Source organism: Dendrobates tinctorius, unplaced genomic scaffold, assembly GCF_039654945.1.
Source record: "Dendrobates tinctorius isolate UK_male_01 unplaced genomic scaffold, ASM3965494v1 ptg000155l, whole genome shotgun sequence".
Taxonomy (NCBI): Eukaryota; Metazoa; Chordata; class Amphibia; order Anura; family Dendrobatidae; genus Dendrobates; species Dendrobates tinctorius.
The window spans coordinates 5,029,331-5,054,344 of NW_027361822.1; the positions used below are offsets into that span (position 1 = coordinate 5,029,331).

Consider the following 25,014-nt stretch of genomic DNA (forward strand, 5'->3'; position numbering starts at 1 on the left):
AAAATGGTGACTGGTCTGCAAACCCTGTCTTATGAGGAAAGGTTGCAGGATTTGGGAATGTTTAGTTTGCAAAAGAGAAGACTGAGAGGAGACTTAATAGCTGTCTACAAATATCTAAAGGGCTGTCACATTGTAGAAGGATCAACTTTATTCTCATTTGCACAAGGAAAGACTAGAAGCAATGGGATGAAACTGAATGGGAGGAGACACAGATTAGATATTAGAAAAAACTTTTTGACAGTTAGAGTGATCAATGAGTGGAACAAGCTGCCACGAGAAGTGGTGAGTTCTCCTTCAATGGAAGTCTTCAAACAGAGGCTGGATAGACATCTGACTGGGATGATTTAGCGAATCCTGCTTTGAGCAGGGGGTTGGACCAGATGGCCCAGGAGGTCCCTTCCAACTCTACGATTCTATGATTCTATGATTCTATCCTACCTCTTTCTTCAACTTTGATGCTAGTCAAATGTCCTATTAACTGCAATCTGTTAATTGCTCCCTGCTGTGAACCGTCCTCCAAGCCCCTCCTCCTCCCTTTCTCCCTCACCTGGCTTCATTTCAAGGACATTTGAATGGTATAAGTTGAACAGAGCAGGTCAGATATGACCTTGGTTAGATTTGACATTTGAAGTGACATCTTTAAAGTGTTACATGAGAAATATACCAGAAATAGTCCAGAAATCGGTCAGAGGGTAAGACTAACCACTGCTTTCTTACTTTACTTGCTTTTTTTTTTCATCCCTGCTCTTTAACCATGCTCACATTTGCCATCACTGTTTTTGCTCCACTAATCTTCACTCTCCTTCGCCGCCTCTGTTCCCTATCTAATCTCACAACCTCTCCCTTCCCCCTTTCTGAGCATCATCTACTCACCTTCTCATCCTTGTCCTTCTCACCTGCCCCCCATGTCCAGCCACTAGCACATCCTCGCAGAAACCTAGCACACCTAGATATTCACAGACTCTCAGACTCTCTTCTAAGTCTGTCCTCCATATCTTCACTCTACAACACGGACAGTGCCACCGCTTTCTACAACGCCACCCTCACATCAGCCATAGATTCAGTCACTCCTCTCATGCATGGCAAAGTGCGACAAACCAATAGGCAACCCTGGCACAACAACCTCACCAAAAAACTTCGACAAGCATCCAGGGTCGTGGAGCGGCGTTGGAAGAAAACACACCTGCCAGACGACTTCACTGCTTTCAAACAAGCTACACTTGCCTTTAAATCAGCCCTCTCCTCTGCTAAACAGACCTGTTATGAATGAGTCACCATAGGAGGCAAAAACAGAAATACTAGCTAAGTCCAGAAAACCAGAGAAGTTGGCAGTTATCGGATTGTAGACCACTGAACCTATCAACAACAACCAGCAGTAGCCGTGGGGGGTTCCTACAGTGCCCTAGACCCCTCGATCACAGCCGGAGAACTAAATAGCCTAAAGACAGAAAGGGAAATCTAAACTGCCCCAGAGCAGACCCCAAAGCAATAGGCAGCCCCCAACATATAATGACGGGGAAGCAAGATGAAAAAAACACTCACACAGATAGAAAGATAGGCTGAGCAAATGATGGGGCCCAAGCTAACTAAATAGGACAGGATAGAAAAGCTGCTGTCTGCAATCCGCCAAAACCCTATAGAAACAAGAGCCAACAGACTGATAGGGAAAAAAGCCCTGAAGACGCTAAGCTTCAAAAAGACTATATCAGTACTCAGGTATTTTCTGAAGACTGAGCAAAAAGAAATTCAGCTCACCCCAGCGGGGAATGGCAGAAATCCAGAAAAACAAGGCAAAACAAAACCAAAAAACAAATGCAAAAAGCAGAGCAGAAAACTTAGCTTTTGAGGAGCAGGAATCAGACTGGTCTCCTAGAATCCCTCAGAGAAATCACCCGCAAGGCAGAAGGGCGTCGGCTGCCTTATATCCAGTCAGCAATTCCAGTCACTCAGTCATCATCATTCTGCTCAGGTGCTTGGTAATCAGCCTCACTACCTTCCTTCACCAGAAGGAGTTCATCAGACCTCAATGGTGAAGGGGAAAATGAACTCAGAACACAGACCTATTTCACAAACCTTGTATCTTCATTATCCCACAACCCAAAACAACTGTTCAGCACATTTAACTCTCTCCTCTGCCCACCACTGCCACCTCCAACTCCCCTCATCTCTGCTGAGGACTTTGCCACCTACTTCAAAAACAAGATCGACCAAATAAGGCAAACCTTTACAGTTCCACCACCCCATCCACTCCACATACCAGACCTCTGCCCTTCCCTAATAGCCTCCCTCTCCAACATCACTGAAGGAGAGCTTACTTATCTCCTTTTCAAATCACACCTCGCCACCTGTGCACTCGACCCCATCCCTTCCCACCTGCTACCCAACCTCACTAACATGATCATTCCAGCCCTAACCCATCTCTTCAACCTATCCCTAAATTCTGGTACCTTCCACTCTGCCTTCAAACATGCCACCATAACACCCATCCTCAAAAAATCAAACCTTGACCCAACTGCTATGCCCAGCTATTGCCCCATATCACTGCTCCCGTTTGCTTCCAAACTCCTTGAACAGCATGTCCATGCTCAACTTTCCTCCCACCTCTGATCTAACTCCCTTCTTGACATCCTGCAATCTGGCTTCCGCCCCCACCACTCCACTGAAACTGCCCTGACCAAAATTACTAATGACTTACAGCCAAAGCTAGCAGACAGTTCTCCATCCTCCTTCTTCTTGACCTGTCCTCTGCCTTTGACACAGTTGATTCTTTCTTCCCTTGGCATCAAAGACCTTGCCCTGTCCTAGATTTCCTCATACCTTTCTTATCGCACATTCAGTGTTTCCCACTCCCACACTACCTCCTCATCCCGCCCCCTCTCTGTTGGAGTCCCCCAAGGCTCTGTCCTGGGGCCCCTACTTTTTTCCATCTATACTCTTGGCCTAGGACAACTCATAAAGTCCCATGGCTTCCAGTACCACCTGTATGCAGATGACACTCAGATCTACCTCTCTGGCACAGATGTCACCTCCCTGCTGTCCAGAATCCCGGAGTGTCTATCAGCTATATCCTCCTTTTTCACCTCTTGCTTCCTAAAACTCAATGTAGACAAAACTGAACTCATTATCTTTCCTCCATCTCACATATCTTCCCTACCCGATCTATCTATTATGGTAAACGGCATCACGCTCTCTCCGCACCTGAAATCCGCTGCCTCAGAGTAAATCTCGACTCTGCCCTGTCCTTCAAACCACACGTCCAAACTCTTGCCACCTCCTGTCGCCTCCAACTCAAAAATATTTCCAGAATCCATCCCTTCCTCAGCCCTCAATCTACTAAAACTCTTGTACATGCCCTCATCATCTCCCACCTTGACTACTGCAGCACTCTCCTCTGTGGCCTCCCTGCTAACTCTCTTGCACCACTCCAGTCTGTCCTCAGTTCTGCTGCCGACTAATCCACCTCTCTCCTCGCTACTCCCCTGTCTCTCCCCTCTGCAAATCGCTCTATTGGCTCCCAATTCCCCAATGAATCCAGTTCAAACTACTAACACTGACCTACAAAGCCATCTAAAACCTCTCCCCTCCCTGTATCTCTGAACTAATCTCCCAATATCTTCCATCATGCAATCTTCAATCCTCCCAAGACCTCCTACTCTCCTCCACACTTATTCATTCCTCACACAACCGCCTCCAAGATTTCTCCCGAATATCCCCTATCCTCTGGAATTCCATGCCTCAACACGTCCGATTATCCACCACCCTCGGATCCTTCAACTGAAACCTGAAAACCCATCTTTTCAGGAAAGCTTACAGGCTGCAATAACCATTCTGCCGTCTCACTGCCGCCTCATCACCACCAGAGCTGCTGCACCCCCAACCTTCCATCTCTTCCCCACTATCTACTAGAATGGAAGTCTGCAAGGACAGGGTCCTCTCCCCTCTGTACCAGTCTGTCATTGTAAATTTGTTGACTGTTAACAATATCTATAACTTTGCATGTAACCCCCCTTCTCATGTACAGCACCATGGAATTAATGGCGCTATATAAATAAATAATAATAATAAAAAAAAAATGGAAATATTTGGTATATCCATAATCATATTGATAAGCAGAGTCATTCTGCGAGGTAATTTTGACCAAAAAATGTTCACACCATAAAAACCGTTCCCAAAAATCTGTCAAAATTGTTTTTTTTTCACAAGTTCTCCCCACTTGGATTTTTTCCATTTTCCAGTACAGTTTGTGTAAAATGAATGCTGTCATTCAAAAGTCATATGACTATGTGGAGAGTAAAATAAAAGAGTTATGGCTCTGGGAAGAAGGGGAGGAAAAAACGAAAACATAAAAAATTAAAATGGACTCCACTATAAAAGGAGTTAAAGGTGTCAAGTTTGGGGACCCTTTTATAATGTTCACATGTCAATTACAATCAGTTCACAGGGAGAAGAATTTCCATACACAGATTTCTGAAAAGAATAAGAAAAAAAGATTTACATTCTAAATCATCACCTCTCAACAGACATTTGGCTATTTCATTCCCCCTTCACTATTTCTATGCAAATGCCTTACAGCTCACTCTCAGCAATATCTTACTATCTAAAGAATAAAAAGAAACAGAAGCATATACATTTTAAAAGCAGATGTTTAATAATGATTGGTAACAAGTTTGAAAAGGGTTGTCCAATGCGTCTCTCACACTCTGGATCGGAGATCACACTTGGGGTCAGTGGCGGATTATAGTGAGGTCAATCTGGGCGGTAGCCCAGGGCCCAGTGGTGTGGGGGGGCCCACCAGCCCAGGGTAAATTGCCCCATTATAATCCACCACTGGCACCAGCGGTTAGTGAGAGGACGCGCCGACCCGTCTGCTTCCTCCCCAGCAGCACCTGACACATTCACAAGCAGAGAGACGTACACACACATCACGTGACCAGCGCGTCTGCCCTCTGCTCACCCCCTCACCCCCGCTCCTCCCCCTCCCAGTGATGTCACCCATTTCCTGCACCCCGCAGATTGAGCCGACAGACGGCAAGAGAGAGGTGGCTCTTGTGCAGCGGTGATGTCACGCCCCGTAGCCCGGGGGAGGGAGGAAGAGGGTGGCTGCCTGACACCGAGCCAGAACGGCAATGGCAACAGAACAAGAACTGGACTGCCGGAACTGCCAAGGTAACGAGCTCAGGAATGGTGCTGGAAGGTCAGAGGGACACCTGTCCACAGGTAAAAGTGTGGCCCCCCACGTCAGTGTGAGCAGGGCCCCGGAGGACAAGCTTCGCTCTGGTGCCACAAACTGTGCTGAACCTGCTGCCAGCCTTGTAGTAGTGCCAGGGGCGGATGATGCCCCGGGCAGTGCCAGTGCAGAGTGGGGGGCACAGAGGAGCATTATGGTGTGGTGCTGCCTGCCCCCTGTCCTGTGGAACCCACTGCCCCCATGGGACCCCATCTCCTGCCCCATGGGGCCACCTGCCCTTGTGATGCCCCTGTCCTGTGGGACCCCCTGTCACTCTGATTCCCCTGCTCCCTGTCCTGTGGCACCCCCTGCCCGTGATGCTCCTGCTCTCTGTCCTGTGGCACCCCTTCCCCTGTGATGCCCCTGCTCCCTGTCCTGTGGCACCTCTTTCCCCTGTGATTCCCCTGCTCCCTGTCCTGTGGCACCCCCTTTCCCTGTGATGCCCCTGCTCCCTGTCCTGTGGCACCTCCTTCCCCTGTGATGCCCCTGCTCCCTGTCCTGTGGCATCCCCTTCCCCTGTGATGCCCCTGCTCCCTGTCCTGTGGCACCCCCCTTCCCCTGTGATGCCCCTGCTCCCTGTCCTGTGGCACCCCCTTCCCCTGATGCCCCTGCTCCCTGTCCTGTGGCACCCCCTTCCCCTTTGATGCCCCTGCTCTCTGTCCTGTGGCACCCCCTTCCCCTGTGATGCCCCTGCTCCCTGTCCTGTGGCACCTCCTTCCCCTGTGATGCCCGTGCTCCCTGTCCTGTGGCACACCCTTCCCTTGTGATGCCCCTGCTTCCCATCCTGTGGCACCCCCTGCCCCTGTGATGCCCCTGCTCCCTGTCCTGTGGCACCCCCTGCCCGTTCCCTGTCCTGTGGGACCCCGCCCCTGTGATGCCCCTGCTCCCTGTCCTGTGGGGCCGCATGCCCCTGTCATGTATGTTACCAGGCACTGATCTCCCGGGAGCACAATGGTCTCTGGTTCTGGAGGCGATCCCCAGATCTATAGATCCATGCACATCGCTCATCCCCAGTACAAGTCTGTGATGGCTTCTGGGGTGATGGGTTGATGGGCCAGCTGTATTCTCCATGTGGCTAGCAGATCTCGTCTGTGGCCACTGATTGTGACACTGCTCACAGAGTTCCAGGCTTCAGTCATTGATTTGTCTGCTGGGGGAGTGAAATGCTTCTTTGATGTGGGGATTCCCTCTCCCATTGTCTTCTCCCTGCGATATTAATGACCTGGTGATGCAGCAGCCGCCTGGCAGAAGTGCGGCATTTTTCGGATTAGATGTCCATTTCCTCTGTGGCTATTGTTTGCCCGCGGCTTGTCCTCATTATGTAAACCACCTCTGGGCACTGACCTCCATGACCCCGTCGCATGACCCCATCACATGACCCCGTCACATGATCGGGGGGCCCAGAGTCTGAACAGCCTGGGGCCCTGGCTACCCTTAATCCACCCCTGCTTGGGGTAGATACCACTGAAAGTAATTGGGACAGTTCCTAAGAAAATAATTTTATTCTGAATTCTTATCTAGTAGAGACCTCTGTGAGGCCTATGACCTGGTAGAATCTGGAGCTGAACAGTCCTGCCTCCTGCCAGCAATTCCAGTTTCTACAGTTTCAGCATCCTCGGGACACATATAGTTGTCTATGCTGGTGGAGTAGGGAACCCTCAGCTCCTTGAGCCACCATTCATCATCTGTGTCTGAGTTCCAGGCCAGAAGGGGCAGTGTTGTCTCTAGGTTATGCCAGGTGCGGGAAACCTCAGACCTCACACAGCTCAGACAGAAAAATCATGTGTGAACGGGGGGCTACGTGAGGTTTCTTTTATGATGGCAATGCACTGCTTTGCGATGGGAGGTGAGAAACCATACTGTATTAGGGAACACTTTGGGGGCATCATACATTTTTGGGTGCATAGTGGCTGTCTCATACTGTATTGTGGTAATATGTTGTAGCTTCATACTGTATAGGAGAACACTGTGGTGACCTGATATTGTATTATATGGCAATCATACTGCACCATGGTTAGCATCAGACGGTTCATGTGGAGAGCACTGTAGGGGCAAAAAGTGTGGGGAATTTACTGAGAGGACATCACTGTGTTACAGACATCTTTGGAGGAGTCATATTGGGAGTAACATTGTGAGGCATCATAGTATATGGACCGCATGAAAGGGGAATTGCAGTGGGTGTAGAATTAAGGGGCATAACTATGGGCACTATTTTTGCATGCAGGATATAATCCATTTTCCTCTTGCTGTCTTCATAATTTGGGAGGCATGTTATTCCATGATTACACATACACATCGTGACTTCGACAAATTTTTTCATTTTCGAGAGGGGGTGTACTCGGTTTGGACATCTGCTATGAAGCCCTCCACCTTATCTAACTAATAGGCAATTTTATTAAATAAATGAGACTATTTGAGCTTTGAATTGATGTCATCTGTCTTAATCAAGTACAGCAGCATGTCTCCATGATCAGATTAAAATAAGACAGAAAAAAAGCAACATCAGGCAATCTATTTAAGCTGCATATATGCTATATAAATGTTAAAGAGGTCACATACATGCTTCACATATTGATGTATTTTTGAGATAATTGTGTTTCAACATCAAATGGTCATTGGTAAATGTATACATTATAAAGTAATCATTCAGTACTCAAAATTGTTTTTCTTTTCTCTTCTAGACATGTGTTGTTACTTGAATAAAATGTGCATTTTTTAATATATATATAATAAAATGATTTGTAGAAAAAAATTACTACTTTTCTGTGTGAATTCTCTGATGTTTAACAAGACTTGATTTCCAAATAAAGTATTTACCACATTCTGAACATGAAAATGGCTTTTCCCCAGTGTGAATTCTTTGATGTGTAATAAGTTTGGATTTCTCAATATAACTTTTCTCACATTCTGAACATGAATATGGCTTGACACCTGTGTGAAGTCTCTGATGTATAACAAGATTTGCTTTCCGATTAAAACATTTCCCACATTCTGAACATGAATACGGCTTCTCCCCTGTGTGAGTTTGTTGATGTCTAATAAAATCTGATTTCTCAATAAAACATTTTCCACACTTTGAACATGAAAAAGGTCTATCCCCTGTGTGAATTTTCTGATGTGAAACAAGATATGATTTACAATTAAAACATTTCCCACATTCTGAACATGAAAATGGCTTCTCCGTTGTGTGACTTCTCTGATGTATAACCAGATGTGATTTCTCTGGAAAACATTTCCCACATTCTGAACAAGAAAATGGCTTCTCCCCTGTGTGAGTTTTCTTATGTCTAACAAGATTTGTTTTCCGATTAAAACTTTTTAAACATTCTGGACATGAAAATAGCTTTTCTCCTGTGTGAATCTTCTGATGTGTAACAAGGTTTGATTTCTCGCTATAACTTTTTCTACATTCTGAACATGAATATGGCTTCACTCCTGTGTGAATTCTCTGATGTATAACAAGATTTGTTTTCCGAGAAAAACATCTCCCACATTCGGAACATGAAAATGGCTTCTCCCCTGTGTGAATTCTTTGATGTCTAACAAGATGTAATTTCTTTGAAAACAATTCCCCACATTCTGCACACAAAAATAGTTTCTCCCGTATGTCATCTATTTGATGTTCAACAGCCATTTTGTGACTTTTATTCTGCGTATCAATCTTTGAAGAAGCAGAAGAAAAGACCTGTTGGAAAGAATCAAGTGATAGATTTCTTCTGAGAACGGCTGGTATAATTGGGATAATGCCATGCTCTTCATTTGTATCTTGTGCGATACCATTTTCTCCTGTAGACTCTGAAAATATCAGATATCCATCTGAGCTCCGGGTACAATCATCTGCCAAAGATAAAACTGATTTTATTACATTTCAGTTGCACTGCCTTGAAAGAATCTTAATATTTATATTACTACATTTTTTATAACATTTCTGTATAACTTGTGATTCAATTATCACCTGACTAAAACTGGAAAACAAAAAGCAGAGAGTAATACATAACGATTATAGCCACTAAGTTGTGTTCTTCAATTCTTCTTGGCTGTTGAAGCCATCTTCTACACAGGTATGCTCCACATATTTTGTATCACTGGTGCTAACAGTGGTAGTCTACTACCTACGCACCTTACAGAGAGGAAGGAAGCCTACAATGGGCAAGAACCCTCCCCCCGAGCCCCCCCCAAGTCTGACAGGTTCCTTGAACACCATCATGCACTTGTCAACATTGTCTAACACAAAAAGATTCAATTCAGTACTAAGGTAAGGTCGTCACCCAGGCTAAAAGCAACGGCAGTACATGCATCTTTATATAAGAGATCAAAAACAAAAACAGACCCCCAAGTGCCGCCCCGGGGGCACATCTCCCCCACTAATGGCAAACTCAACAAGCTGAAATAAGATATAAACAAAATCTGTTCTGTTGTTGCAGAACACCTATGTAACACACACAAGTTAAACAGGATATTATCCAATCCAGTCAGGACCACTTATCTGAAATTGTGTCTTCTTGTGGTCAAGCTTGACCTTGCAGGAAATACAAACAAGAGTGGATAAAGGTTCTTCATGTAAGGTTATGTGGGTCTCCACGGCTACTTAGTTTTTTGGTTTGTTGGACTTTGAGCCATCTCGGTGGAGCTCCTGGAAGTGTTGGGAGTCAGAGGCCACCCCAGTAGGTTTATCAATGGAATTTCAAAAGTTCCCAGGAAGTTGACCAGGTCACCAATCCATCGAAAGTTAGCTGATTTGCCTCCTTTGAATGCTGTTAGTTGAAAGGGGTACCCCCACCTGTAGGAGATATGTCTGAGCTCTACGCAGTAACATTGTGCATCTAGATAAGTCCGATAAGTCTCGAGGCTGTCATTATGGCTTCTTTAACTCTGTAATAGTGGACCCTACAGATGACATCTCAGGGATGAGTTTCAGATGTGTGTTTGGGACCCAGAGACCTGTGGATCCTGTCAAATTCAATAGAGTTGTCCTCCTTGTCACCTAGTATATCCAGAAATGTTATTTCGCCTATTGTGATTTTCCAGATCCTCCAGGCCTGATGATAGCTGTGTTTTTCCTTATTGTATGAATTTTCAAGCCTACACGCAAACCCTTCCAGATCTTTTTTTGTTGGTAATACTTTTATATATTTACTCAGCTCAGTTATGTTTATTTCCTCGTTGACAAACGTATCTTCATCAAAATCCTCAATTAATTTTGTAGGAGAACTGCATGGGGTCAATGACTCCCTTGAGGAGGAACTGTCTCGTAGTGTAGTCTGTGGCATTGTAGATCTTGTGTTTCTGACCTGGGGAGTTGAGTTCAGGAAGTGCTTCATGCCCTCTGAAGAGGCCTCTTTATTTGTGTTTACGTTTTGCTCAGTGGCCCGCCTGGGTTTTCCCATAGGTGTCTGCAGCTGATATTTGCTTATAAATGGTTTTGGGAGAACTTGGGGAGCGTGGTAATCACTCCATTAGTCCCATTCCCTCATTAGCAAGCCCCCTCCAAATTGCAAATTCGTTTCTTGGAATAATTGTTTGGGGCGTGGACAGGATCCCAAGATACGACTCTCAGGAGATTGTTGAGAGGTAAAGAGAAGTTCTGACTTGTTCTGTATTCCGCCTCTAGATGCCGCTAAAAACTCTATATAGTTGTGACAGAATACCTCCAGTTATTATTCTTTGTTATGCTCACTTATAAATACAAGAAAAACTTGAGTGTTAATATTAATTCACCGATATGAGGCTATTGTCACTGCAGTGGCGTGTCTCTGTTGAATTTGGTATCTAGATGTTTCTCCCCAGTAAAGCAGCCGGTTCCCCAAGTTTGGTTTTATATACAGTTAGGTCCATATATATTTGGACAGAGACAACATTTTTCTAATTTTGGTTGTAGACATTACCACAATGCATTTTAAACAAAACAGTTCAGATGCAGTTGAAGTTCAGACTTTCAGCTTTCATTTGAGGGTATCCACATTAAAATTGGATGAAGCGTTTAGGCGTTTCAGCTCCTTAACATGTGCCACCCTGTTTTTAAAGGGACCAAAAGTAATTGGACAATTGACTCCAAGGCTATTTCATGGACAGGCGTGGGCAATCTCTTCGTTATTTCATTCTCAATTAAGCAGATAAAAGGCCTGGAGTTGATTTGAGGTGTGGTGCTTGCATTTGGAAGCTTTTGCTGTGAAGGAAACATGCGGTCAAAGGAGCTCTCCATGCAGGTGAAACAAGCCATCCTTACGCTGCAAAAACAGAAAAAACCCATCCGAGAAATTGCTACAACATTAGGAGTGGCAAAATCTACAGTTTGGTATGGGTCGCCCTCACACCCAGGGCATCGGGGTACCCGGTACCGGGCCGGTGTCAGGGGGATGTGTCACAGCAGCAGTGACCCGGTCCGTAGCCCTGGGAGCCCAATATCAATGGCGGTGATGTTAATAGTGTTATAGTTTATTTGAATAGTTTGTGACGCCACCCGTGGTGTTTGGCAAGGACGATGTTAAGCCAACGCTGCATGCAGATCCACTGGGACTGATGATATATTGCAGCAAAGATGGTATAGCTCCCCACAGGTGGAGCTGTAGTCCCAGGGCAGTGTAGGTGCAATGGACGAGGAGAGGCGCAGAATGGTATAGATGCTGTTACCCAGATGTAGCGGTGCTGGAGGGGTTAGCGATGAATGAGTGGAGGACACCAGGGCTTGTAGTTTCAACGCTTTACTCACAGTTCTTGGTAACCACTGGTGCCCGCCTCCATGCCGTGTCCTCCGGGGTAGAGACTCAATCAACCTCCCGGGCAAGTCAGGATTCTCCTCTCCAACACTCCGCCAACATCTGCCTTTCCTGAACGACTCCTCTATTGCGCCTTTTAGTGTGAAGAACTCCAGTACCGTGGTTCCCTGAAGTTCCGCCTGTCAGATGTTCCTAGAACCTTACTTGTATGACAGACAGCTGTAGCCCAATCAGGGACCTCCTGGATCCCAGTTTTCTATCCGTGTTGCTGTTGTGTCCCAAGTATTAGATGGGAGTAGTGCATTTACAGCCAACTACTCCACCGGTGTCTGCTGCAGAACCATAAGTGTCCATACAACCTCGGGGACCGGGCGCCGGCCTTGTACTGAGAACCTATAGGCAGGGTTCCTCTTCCAACCCACAACTCCTCTCTGTTCTCCTACTCCTTCGTTCCGCGCTGTTCCTTCTCTCTCTTATGGAAGCTTAGGTTGCAGGTCTACGTCTTTCTCCTTCTCTTCTCTTTCCCATGCCAGCTGGCTCAGATCACTGAGGCAGCTGCAGCACTCTTTCTAAACTGAACTCAAACTGAACTCAAAACTAACTTCAGAACTGAACTCCTCTCGCCTGACCTCCCGTCAGACTGACCTGCAATTCTAAACCTTCCCACTCTTTTATATGGATCTCAACTCCACCCACCTCCCAGCACATCTCGTTACGAAGCAAGGAATCACCAGAGGTGCTCTGCTACCCTCTAAGCATGAGCCGCAATGTGATCAGTGCTGAACTATCCTGTGTGTGGGATGCAGGTGTTGGAGTGTGGAAAGGAGTTCCCAACTTACATAGTTGGTGGGGCACTACACCTTAGGAGAAGGTGCAGTACCTCTGTGGTGACTGAGCCTCAGGGGCGCCACATACCCCTGTTAAACAGAGCATGTCCGCGAGCTGCAAGACAACAAAGTTGACAGCAAAGAAACATACAAAAATTTTGTAATGCATAAACATTTCTTATACTAATCTTCCTAGTACAGGAGGTACTCATCTTGAACGTTACAAACAATTCTATCTAAAATTTTTAATTCTAAGTGCAATTCTCAATTCAAAGTGCTATTTTCTCTCATTTTTCTCTCTTTCTTCTAGACGCAAAACACTGACCGCAAGTACCTGATCCGTCACCTGTCTACTTTCAGTTCTTTATTCACACTCATCTCTAAATCAGACATTCCTAATTCTTCTATAAAAGCCATTTCTCAGTTACTAATACTCTTATAAAACACATTATCATATACTTCACAGTAAAACATTCAACAGTTATTCTTGTAAGTGCTGGACACCGCTCCCAGCCGGGATCTCTTGCAGTGCCCTTTGAGGTAGACATCATCTTCGAAAAGTGTCCATGCAAAAACGTTATCTTCGCAAAGAGTCTCTAAATGTAAAACCAAGAGAGGGCACCTAAAGAGGTGCATCTATTTATAATAAAAGTTTTTGGATCACTCCAAGTTCATGATCACTAATTCAAATTGGGAAAACGCTGCCATTGCAAAAACTAGGCAACAAAAAGTGCTACCAGAAAAACATGATAACAAAAAGGCACAGCTGGTGCTAACAAACCCTCCTGGGCAACGAGATTTGAAATTGTTTACTTTAATTGTGATCCCCTCCTGGGGTTCTGGAAGAACTGGAACTGTTCTCAGAGGTGGTATCATCGTCCTGCTGACTACTCGCTAGCCGCATATACTCTGCTTCCCACAGGGAGAGATGGGGACTGGTTGGGGTAATCGAAAGGGCCATAGAAATGTCCACCGCTATTGGCGATTCACCCGGCGCCGTCACTAAGTCTTCTGGGTTTGACTCCTCAGTGTCCATTGGGACTTCAGTCAACGGCACTGCAGTCGGGGATCGTCGGCTGAGGTCAACTGGGCCATTCCTATCCCTGGGTTCCACTCCCAAAGCTAGGGTCAACCCCGGGGCCGTATTCATACCTGGCGTTTCCAGCCGCGGTTCCGGCTCTGGTACCTGGTGGTAGATGGCTGCCGCCGCAACTCCTGGAGTGGCGGGTGGTATGGACCGCAGTTGGATCCGTGCCGGGGCCAGGCCGGTCTCAGCTGGGATTGTCGGCGGAGGCCGGTGCCACCGCGCCCGGTCCAGGCGGAGACGCGGTCCCGGTCCTCCATTCTGTTCCAGAGCCCTCATGTATCTCCTCCGGACGGGGCTCACCCAATGACAGTATCTGTTGTGAGGAGGTGGCGGACGCAGCTGAGGATGAATCAGCGGTCGCAGCCTCCGCGGGGGCGGCCTAGAGGTGAGTGGCCTCTCCTCCCCCTGTTCTTCTGTCTTCTCTGCTCGTTTTATCATGGCGTTCTGGTGTTCTTCTTCCTGCCTTGGCCCCTTTCCCGCCACTGGCTTCTTCTGCCCCTCATTCCGGGGGCGGCGTCTTCTTCCAGCGCCTCCATACCAAGCCAGTATGCATACCCCTCGGGGGGTGGGCCATGTATCTGTCACATAGTAATTCAGGCAGGGAAGGCCCAATACTCTTCGTGGTCTTTTCTTAGGACCTCCCATCTCTTCACGCCCTTCTTCTCCGCACCAGCGGCCATTTCTAATGTTCATTTTACAGTCTATTAAATCAGGTCTTCTGCACATTTTCAAAAGCACAAAGTCTCACAAATTTCAGGCGCACAGAACCCGATGGCATCGGGTCTCGTCATCCTGTTCGTGACGCTAAAATTGGGTGGCCCTCACACCCAGGGCAGCGGGGTAGCCGGTACCGGGCCAGTGTCAGGGGGATGTGTCACAGCAGCAGTGACCGGGTCCGTAGCCCTGGGCACCCAATATCAATGGCGGTGATGTTAATAGTGTTATAGTTTATTTGAATAGTTTGTGACGCCACCCGTGGTGTTTGGCAAGGGAGATGTTAAGCCGACGCTGCATGCAGATCCACTGGGACTGATGATATATTGCAGCAAAGATGGTATAGCTCCCCACAGGTGGAGCTGTAGTCCCAGGGCAGTGTAGGTGCAATGGACGAGGAGAGGCGCAGAATGGTATAGATGCTGTTACCCAGATGTAGCGGTGCTTGGTGCTGGAGAGGTTAGCGACGAATGAATGGAGGACACCAGGGCTTGTAGTTTCAACGCTTTACTCACAGTTCTTGGTAACCACTGGTGCCTGCCTCCGTGCCGTGCCCTCCGGGGTAGAGACTCAATCAACCTCCCGGGCAAGTCAGGGCTCTCCTCTCCAACACTTCGCCGACATGTGCCTTTCCTGAACAACTCCTCTATTGCGCCTTTTAGTGTGAAGAACTCCAGTACCGTGGTTCCCTGAAGTTCCTCCTGTCAGATGTTCCTAGAACCTTACTTGTATGACAGACAGCTGTAGCCCGATCAGGGACCTCCTGGATCCCGGCTCTCTATCAGTGTTGCTGTTGTGTCCCAAGTATTAGATGGGAGTAGTGCGTTTACAGCCATCTACTCCACCGGTGTCTGCTGCAGAACCATAAGTGTCCATACAACCTCGGAGACCGGGCCCCGGCCTTGCGCTGAGAACCTATAGGCAGGGTTCCTCTTCCAACCCACAACTCCTCTCTGTTCTCCTACTCCTTCGTTCCGCGCTGTTCCTTCTCTCTCTTATGGAAGCTTAGGTTGCAGGTCTACGTCTTTCTCCTCTTCTCTTTCCCGTGCCAGCTGGCTCAGATCACTGAGGCAGCTGCAGCACTCTTTCTAAACTGAACTCAAACTGAACTCAAAACTAACTTCAGAACTGAACTCCTCTCGCCTGACCTCCCGTCAGACTGACCTGCAATTCTAAACCTTCCCACTCTTTTATATGGATCTCAACTCCACCCACCTCCCAGCACATCTCGTGTTACGAGGCAAGGAATCACCAGAGGTGCTATGCTACCCTCTAAGCATGAGCCGCAATGTGATCAGTGCTGAACTATCCTGTGTGTGGGATGCAGGTGTTGGAGTGTGGAAAGGAGTTCCCAACTTACCTAGCTGGTGGGGCACTACACTTTAGGAGAAGGTGCAGTACCTCTGTGGCGACTGAGCCTCAGGGGCGCCACAGGTACATCCTGAGAAAGAAAGAAAGCACTGGTGAACTCATCAATGCAAAAAGACCTGGGTGCCCACGGAAGACAACAGTCATGGATGATCGCAGAATAGTCTCCATGGTGAAGAGAAACCTCTTCACAACAGCCAACCAAGTGAACAACACTCTCCAGGAGGTAGGCGTATCAATATCCAAATCTACCATAAAGAGAAGACTGCATGAAAGTAAATACAGAGGGTTCACTGCACGGTGCAAGCCACTCATAAGCATCAAGAATAAAAAGGCTAGACTGGACTTTGCTAAAAAACATCTAAAAAAGCCAGCATAGTTCTGGAAGAACATTCTTTGGACAGATGAAACCAAGATCAACCTCTACCAGAATGATGGAAAGAGAAAAGTATGGCGAAGGCGTGGTACAGCACATGATCCAAAGCATACCTCATCATCTGTAAAACACGGCGGAGCATTGTGATGGCTTGGGCATGCATGGCTGCCAGTGGCACTAGGTCACTAGTGCTTATTGATGATGTGACACAGGACAGAAGCAGCCGAATGAATTCTGAGGTATTCAGAGCCATACTGTGTGCTCAGATCCAGCCAAATGCAGCCAAACTGGTTGATTGTTGTTTCATACTACAGATGAACAATGACCCAAAACATAAAGCCAAAGCAACCCAGGAGTTTATTAAAGCAAAGAAGTGGAATATTCTTGAATGGCCAAGTCAGTCACCTGATCTCAACCCAATTGAGCATGCATTTCACTTGTTAAAGACTAAACTTCAGACAGAAAAGCCCACAAACAAACAGCAACTGAAAACCACCGCAGTGAAGGCCTGGCAGAGCATCAAAAAGGAGGAAACAAAGCATCTGGTGATGTCCATGAGTTCAAGACTTCAGGCAGTCATTGCCAACAAAGGGTTTTCAACCAAGTACTAGAAATGAACATTTTATTTACAATTATTTAATCTGTCCAATTACTTTTGGTCCCTTTAAAAACAGGGTGGCACATGTTAAGGAGCTGAAACTCCTAAACCCTTCATCCAATTTTAATGTGGATACACTCAAATGAAAGCTGAAAGTCTGAACTTCAACTGCATCTGAATTGTTTTGTTTAAAATTCATTGTGGTAATGTCTAGAACCAAAATTAGAAAAATGTTGTCTCTGTCCAAATATATATGGACCTAACTGTAATATTATTGAGTAATTACTTCTTGTATCTGGGAGTAAATTAGTTGTTCGTAATCTCTCCCCCCTGCCACTGGAGAGAATAGCTGTCGGTATATTCCAGATGCCCTCTGTTAGTTTTTGCTGTGGGAGCAAGCCTCTCCCTCAGGTGCCGTGTCCCCCAAGATGGCAGCGGCTCCCCGTGGCTGGAACGACCCCTAGACTAGGAGCACAACGATAAGCACTCTCGTGGTCTTCAGCCCCAACACAGCCAGCTCACCTCCACAATGACCGTGCCCACATAAGGCTCCAACAGGCGCTCCTCCGGCACAGGACCCAGAAGGATGAGTATAGTTATGCGGTCTGCATTGTGCAGTGAGAGCCGAAAGCGAGCAGGGCCTCCTCCTGCCTTCGCTCCAGGATCCTCCCGAGGTGAGCAGCGTGAGTGGGGACTCCGATGTGCAGCCTCCTCAGTGTTGATTCGATCTCCTTGGTGCGTACTCCTCTGTTCGGCACCGCCGATGAAGCCCGGGACCGACCTTCCTGTAATCTCCCGGGTTGGTTGGGGAAACCGCGGCTTCTGCGTCTCTAATAGGCCACACTGTTGGATCCGGTGCCACCTCTCTGGAAGCACCCCGACTCGCAATGGGATTTTTTTGCTTCAGAGTACAAGGTTTGTATGGCACACAGCAATAGGATTTTTTGGCACAGAGCAACAAGCTGAGTCACATGGTGCATGGCCCAATCACAGGCATACTAGTGCTGTACTTAGCATGGCTGTGATGGCTCTGGAAGTGCCCACAGGGTAAAAACTTGTTGATTGTCTGTTCAGCAGCCATTCAACAAGCTTTATTTAGCCTCTAACCCGAATATTATGACGACTTTTGGGGAAAAAAATCCTTGTTCGGGGTCCATGTACGGACCACGAACTTTACCGTTCAGGTTTGCTCATCACTACTCCTAAGTACACCAATACCCCATATGTGGTGGAAAACTACTGTTTGGGCACACAGCAGGACTCAGAATGGAAGGAGCAACATTCAACTTTTGAAACACAAAATTGGCTGGAATAGATAGCGGCTGCTATTTTGCGTTTGCAGAGCCCGTGATTTGCCTAACCAATGTAAACTACCCACAAATGACCTCCTTTTGAAAACCATGCCTTTCAAAGGATTTATGTAGAGGTGTGGTGAACATCTTGTACCCACAGATGCTTCCCAGAATTTTAAAACATTAAGCTGTGAAAATGAAAATGTTGAATATGTTGTTTTAGTCCCAATTTTTTAATTTCACAAGGGCACTATGCAATATTTCAAAATGGATCCCAAAACTCGTTATGTGATTTCTCCTGATTATGTGGATACCCCAAATGTGGTGGTAAACTACTGTTTACGCACACGACAGAGCTCAGAAGGGAAGAAGCACCATTTGACTTTTGGAGCACAAAATTGGCTGGAATAGCTAATGGACGCTATGTCACATTTGAAGAGCCGCTGACATGCCAAAACAACAGAAGACCACACAAGTGACTCCTTTTTGGAAACTACACCCCTCAATGAACTTATTTCAAGGTGTGGAGAGCACCTTGAACAAATAGATACTTCAAAGATTTTTATAATGTTGAGCCATGAAAATGAAAAATAAATTTTTTCCGCAAAAATGTTGCTTTAGTCACAAATTTTTCATTTTCTCAAGGGTAACAGAAGAAAATGGACCATACAATTTGCTGAGCAGTTTCTCCTGAGTACACGAACACCTCATATGTAGTGGAATACTACTGTTTAGGTGCACAGCAGGGCTTCGAAGGGAAGGAGCACCATTTGACTTTTGGAATGCAAAATTTGCTGAGATCGATAGTGGATGCCATGTCACATTTGCAGAGCCCTAAGGTGCTTCACAGAATTTTAAAATATTAAGCAGTGAAAATGAAAAAAATACATTTTTCCTGCAAAAGTGTTGCTGTAGCCCTAAGTTTTTCCTTTTCAGAAGGGTAATTGGAAAAAATGTATTCAATTTCTCCTGAGTATGCCAATACACTATATGTGGTGAAAAACTACTGTTTAGGTGCATGGCAGAGCTCAAAAAGGTAGCGTCAATTGAATTCAGGAGTGCAATTTTGGCTGGAATAGATTGCTGATGCCATGTCACATTTGAAGAGTCTCTAACAAGCCAAAACAGCAAAATGGGTGGCACGGTGGCTCAGTGGTTAGCAATGCAGCCTGGCAGCCCTGGAATCCTGGGTTCAAATCCCACCAAGGACAACATCTGCAATGAGTTTGTATGTTCTCCCCGTGTTTGCGTGAGTTTCCTCTGGGTACTCCGGTTTTATTCCAAAGACATACTGATAGGGAATTTAGATTGTGAGACCCATCGGGGACAGTGCCAACTACACCTCTTAAGGAATTCATTTATGGGGGGTGTGAGCGTTTCTAACCTTCAGTTGATTCACAGAACTGTATAACATTGAGCTGAGTCAATGGAAAATTACCATTTTTTTCCACTAAAATGTTGCTTTGGCCCCAAGTTTCAATTTTCCAAAGGGATACTAGAAGAAAATGAAACAATTTTTTTTACAAAATTTCTTCTGAGTACAGCAATACCCCTTATGTGATCGAGCCATATTATAGTGCAAATTTGGCTGTTATGGTTTGCGGGTGCCATGACCCATTGTGAGACCCCTGAGGTGCCAGAACAACATAACCCCTCCCATAAGTGATCCCATTTTACAAACTACACCTCTCAATGAATTCATCAAGGGGTGCAGTGAACATATGCACACCACAGGTGTGTCACAGAATTTTATCCCATCGGGCAGTGAAGAAAAAATAATTACACTTTTACCACAAAAAATTTTTTTTACCCCAGATTTTATATTTTCACAAGGGAAAATGAGTAAACATGCCACCAAAATTTGTCACGCAAGATTTGCTGAATGTAGTACAGCTGAATGTGGTTGTGCAAAACTGCTTGGCAACAAGGCGAGACTAAAGAGTTTAGGAGCGCTATTTGACTCTTGGACAAAAAATTATTGTAGAACAGTTTGAAGACTCCATATACAGAACCCCTAAGTGTCAGTATAGCAGACCCCCCTCAAGTGACACCTTTTTTTAAATTGCACCACTCTGGGAACTTATCTGCACGTGTAGTGACGATTTTGACTCCATGGGTGTTTTCCAGTTTTTGCATCGCCATATTTTGAGAGCTATAATTTTTCTCATGTGAGGGCTTGTTTATTGCAGGATGAATTGGTATTTTATTGGTAATTAACGATTTTCAATCAGTTTCTATTCCAATTTTTGGGAGGCAGAATGAATTAGAAGCAGCAATTTAGGAATTGTTTTTGCATTGCTTTATTCTGAGAGCTATGCATTTTTATTTTTCTACTGATGTAGCTGTATGGTGGCTTGTCTTTTGTGGGACAAGATTACATTTTCAGTGATACCACTTTTATTTACATTTGACTTTTTGACTGCATTTTATTCCACTTTTTGTATGTAGTTATGATGAAAAAGCATTGTTTTTGTAATCTATTTCTCTTCACTGAAAGGATAAACTTGTGTGACAGTTTTATAGATCAGATTGTTCTAGACACATTGATACCAGATATGTGTATTTTTTTATATAAAAATACCCATTTACTGGTAAAATATCATTTTCAATTTTTTTATATGTTTAAATTTTTTTTAAACTTTTTTACTTAGTCCCTCTAAGAGCCTTTAACTTTTACTACTCTGATCGCTGGTGTAATGCATTGTTAGCATTGCAATGCATTATACCTGTCAGTGTTACACTGACAGAAGCCTCATAGACCATACTGCTGGCATGGTTTAAACAGACCACCATAGCTGGCAGACCCAGAGGTCTTCTTGCCATGACGATAGGCAGCACGCATTGACGTTGTGGGGGTGCCGATTGCATGAGAAAGGAAGCAACCTCCCTCTACTTGCCTCACAAATGCTATGATCAATATTGATCATGACATTTAGGGGATTAAACAGCTGAAGGCAGTGCGGGCACCACTCCTGGCTGTGACAGCTGGGGTTCGGCTGTCACTTAAAGGGAACCTGTCACCAGAAAAATTCTATTAAGCTGCAGATATGAGGTTAAAGTAAAATTTATATTATTATTATTTATTTTTAGAACACCATTGATTTCACGATTCCACATAAAAATATATTGTGTTAATATATGCTACATTGAATATCTAATTCTGCAACCATTGACTGATTAGATCCTGTGACTTCTCTGCATTTAGAGGTCACTACTCACCTGTGCTGTTATCTGTAGGAATCTCCTCTTTACTCCGTTCATCACCCCTCATATATGTCTCTGCAGTATTAATATGGGGTAGATCTTTACCCTGAAACAGATATTGTAAAGTCATAGACAGATGAAAACTTAGTATGATGACCAAAAATAACAGCAGTAGTCATCACATACTGTATCTGCAGGGCTTCGATATACAGTGCCTACAAGTAGTATTCAACCCCCTGCAGATTTAGCAGGTTTACACATTCGGAATTAACTTGGCATTGTGACATTTGGACTGTAGATCAGCCTGGAAGTGTGAAATGCACTGCAGCAAAAAAGAATGTTATTTCTTTGTTTAATTTTTTTTTAAATTGTGAAAAGTTTATTCAGAGGGTCATTTATTATTCAACCCCTCAAACCACCAGAATTCTGTTTGGTTCCCCTAAAGTATTAAGAAGTATTTCAGGCACAAAGAACAATGAGCTTCACATGTTTGGATTAATTATCTCTTTTTCCAGCCTTTTCTGACTATTTAAGACCCTCCCCAAACTTGTGAACAGCACTCATACATGGTCAACATGGGAAAGACAAAGGAGCATTCCAAGGCCATCAGAGACAAGATCGTGGAGGGTCACAAGGCTGGCAAGGGGTACAAAACCCTTTCCAAGGAGTTGGGCCTACCTGTCTCCACTGTTGGGAGCATCATCCGGAAGTGGAAGGCTTATGGAACTACTGTTAGCCTTCCACGGCCTGGACAGCCTTTGAAAGTTTCCTCCCGTGCCGAGGCCAGGCTTGTCCGAAGAGTCAAGGCTAACCCAAGGACAACAAGGAAGGAGCTCCAGGAAGATCTCATGGCAGTGGGGACATTGGTTTCAGTTAATACCATAAGTAACGTACTCCACCGCAATGGTCTCCGTTCCAGACGAGCCCGTAAGGTACCTTTACTTTCAAAGCGTCATGTCAAGGCTCGTCTACAGTTTGCTCATGATCACTTGGAGGACTCTGAGACAGACTGGTTCAAGGTTCTCTGGTCTGATGAGACCAAGATCGAGATCTTTGGTGCCAACCACACACGTGACGTTTGGAGACTGGATGGCACTGCATACGACCCCAAGAATACCATCCCTACAGTCAAGCATGGTGGTGGCAGCATCATGCTGTGGGGCTGTTTCTCAGCCAAGGGGCCTGGCCATCTGGTCCGCATCCATGGGAAGATGGATAGCACGGCCTACCTGGAGATTTTGGCCAAGAACCTCTGCTCCTCCATCAAGGATCTTAAGATGGGTCGTCATTTCATCTTTCAACAAGACAACGACCCAAAGCACACAGCCAAGAAAACCAAGGCCTGGTTCAAGAGGCAAAAAATCAAGGTGTTGGAGTGGCCTAGTCAGTCTCCTGACCTTAACCCAATTGAAAACTTGTGGAAGGAGCTCAAGATTAAAGTCCACATGAGACACCCAAAGAACCTAGATAACTTGGAGAAGATCTGCATGGAGGAGTGGGCCAAGATAACTCCAGAGACCTGTGCCGGCCTGATCAGGTCTTATAAAAGACGATTATTAGCTGTAATTGCAAACAAGGGTTATTCCACAAAATATTAAACCTAGAAGTTGAATAATAATTGACCCACACTTGTATGTTTAAAATTTATTAAAATTTAACTGAGCAACAAAACTTTTTGGTTTGTAAGATTTATGCATCTGTTAATAAATCCTGCTCTTGTGTGAAGTTTGAAGGCTCTAACTTATTTGCATCTTATCAAACCTGCTAAATCTGCAGGGGGTTGAATACTACTTGTAGGCACTGTAAATCCAACCAGTTGACTCCTAATTCTAAGCCGTAGTCTCTGTAACCAGAAAACTGTGAGAAGATCCAGACAACATCTAATGTCTATAATCAACTTTATCCTGTCATCTTCGCCAAGTATAAAACATGCACTGAATGGCCACATTATCAGAGACATCCATCTAGTAGCTCATAGGGTCTGCTTTTGTCTTCAGAACCTTAGCAATTCATTGCGTCATAGATTCCGGTAAGAAAAGAAATAATCAGAAATATTGACCCATCCTGACAGGATTGCTGCTTTGCCCTAGTTTTTCTATTTCCCTTAGACATCAGTCTCAGTGGAATAAACAACAAGTCCTTACTTATAATAAAGGGGACCAAAATGAAGAGTTCCATAAAAAATCATTTTTACTTAAACTCAAATATAATTCAGACATAAAAAACAAGCAGAATGTCTCATGAAAAGGTCGGGACAGCACTCAAAAATAAGTCCTCATAATACAAGTATATAACTATTGCTTAAAATAGATAATACCTTCTAAGAAAAATCGTTGCCATAAAATCATAATTTATACATATCCAAATAAATAATTATAAAGTGCATAGTGCAAAAATAATCTTAAATGATATACCTATAGGCAAATGAACAACGAAGGCACAATAGAGCACAATCAATTGGGACTAAAGTGGTGTGCAAAAAGCTGCAACGAACTGAAATAGTGATTACAGGCCACTAACGTGATAATAACAGGTATTAAACCTGAAAATAAACCTAAAAAGTAGGAGGGCGATTCACCTTATGTGCAGCAAAGATTCCCGTCCCGGTACCCCAATGTGCATTTTACCGCTAGGCTTGGGGGCGGAAGGAGGAAGGAAGCCTAGTGGTGAAATGCGCGTCGGGGTACCGGGATGGGAATCTTTGCTGCACATAAGGTGAATCGCCCTCCTACTTTAATCACTATTTCAGTTCGTTGCAGCTGTTTGTACTTCACTTTAGTCCCCATTGATTGAGCTCTATTGCGGCTTTTTTGTTCATTTGCCTATAGGTGTCTCCTTTAAGGTTATTTTTGCACTATGCACTTTATAATTTATTATTTGGATATGTATAAATTATGATTATATGGCAACGATTGTTCTTAGAAGGTATTATCTATTTTAAGCAATAGTTATATACTTGTATTACGAGGACTTATTTTTGAGTGCTGTCCCGTCCTGTTCATGAGACATTCTGCTTGTTTTTTATGTCTGGTTTTAATTATTTGAGTTTAAATAAAAATGATTTTTTATGGATCTCTTCATTTTGGTCCCCTTTATTATAAGTAAGGACTTGTTGCTTATTTGAATATACTGATTTTTGAACACTTGATTGATGGTATATCAATCTCAATGGAACTGGTGCTATAGCCCGTACTTGCTAAGGAAGGACGTGCGCATTCAGACACATTAGGCCGCTTTCACACTTCAGGCTTTCGGTATCCGGCATGGTGCGGCGAAAAACCGGACTGCCGGATCCGGCGCCTGTTACGACCAGATCCGGCTTTTTCCCCGTGCTGTTTCATTGCTGCCGCATTGCGCCGGATGGCAATGCGGCACGTCCGTTTTTTTCCAGATCCGGAGAAAATAGCCTGTCCAGCGTCGGGAAAAAACGTTGCATGCAACGTTTTTTCCCAACGCCGGACCGGTTTCTCGCACTGCGCATGCCCGGAAACCTTCTCTGCCAGGAATATATCCTGCAGAAAGAAGGATCCGGTGTCTGCGTATGCGGCCGGATCCGGCAGTCCGGTTTTTCGCCGCCCCATGCCGGATACCGAAAGCCTGAAGTG

General features: G+C 45.2%; 2 protein-coding genes across 2 annotated transcripts in view; both read right to left on the reverse strand.

Moving 5' to 3' along the window:
• Positions 1-7,181: 7,181 nt before the first annotated feature.
• The window catches only part of LOC141051169 (uncharacterized), an 872,784-nt gene continuing 854,951 nt past the window's right edge, over positions 7,182-25,014 (reverse strand). Inside the window, exon 44 of the mRNA XM_073548034.1 lies at positions 7,182-8,766. Within this exon, the coding sequence (XP_073404135.1) occupies positions 7,983-8,766 (784 nt within the window). The 3' untranslated portion in view covers positions 7,182-7,982. The remainder of the gene's footprint in view (positions 8,767-25,014) is intronic.
• The window catches only part of LOC141050996 (uncharacterized), a 30,234-nt gene continuing 21,151 nt past the window's right edge, over positions 15,932-25,014 (reverse strand). The window contains exons 5-6 of the mRNA XM_073547774.1: positions 21,425-21,515; positions 15,932-16,012 (exon numbers count right to left, since the gene is read on the reverse strand). Coding sequence (XP_073403875.1) covers positions 15,954-16,012; positions 21,425-21,515 — 150 coding nt within the window. The 3' untranslated portion in view covers positions 15,932-15,953. The remainder of the gene's footprint in view (positions 16,013-21,424; positions 21,516-25,014) is intronic.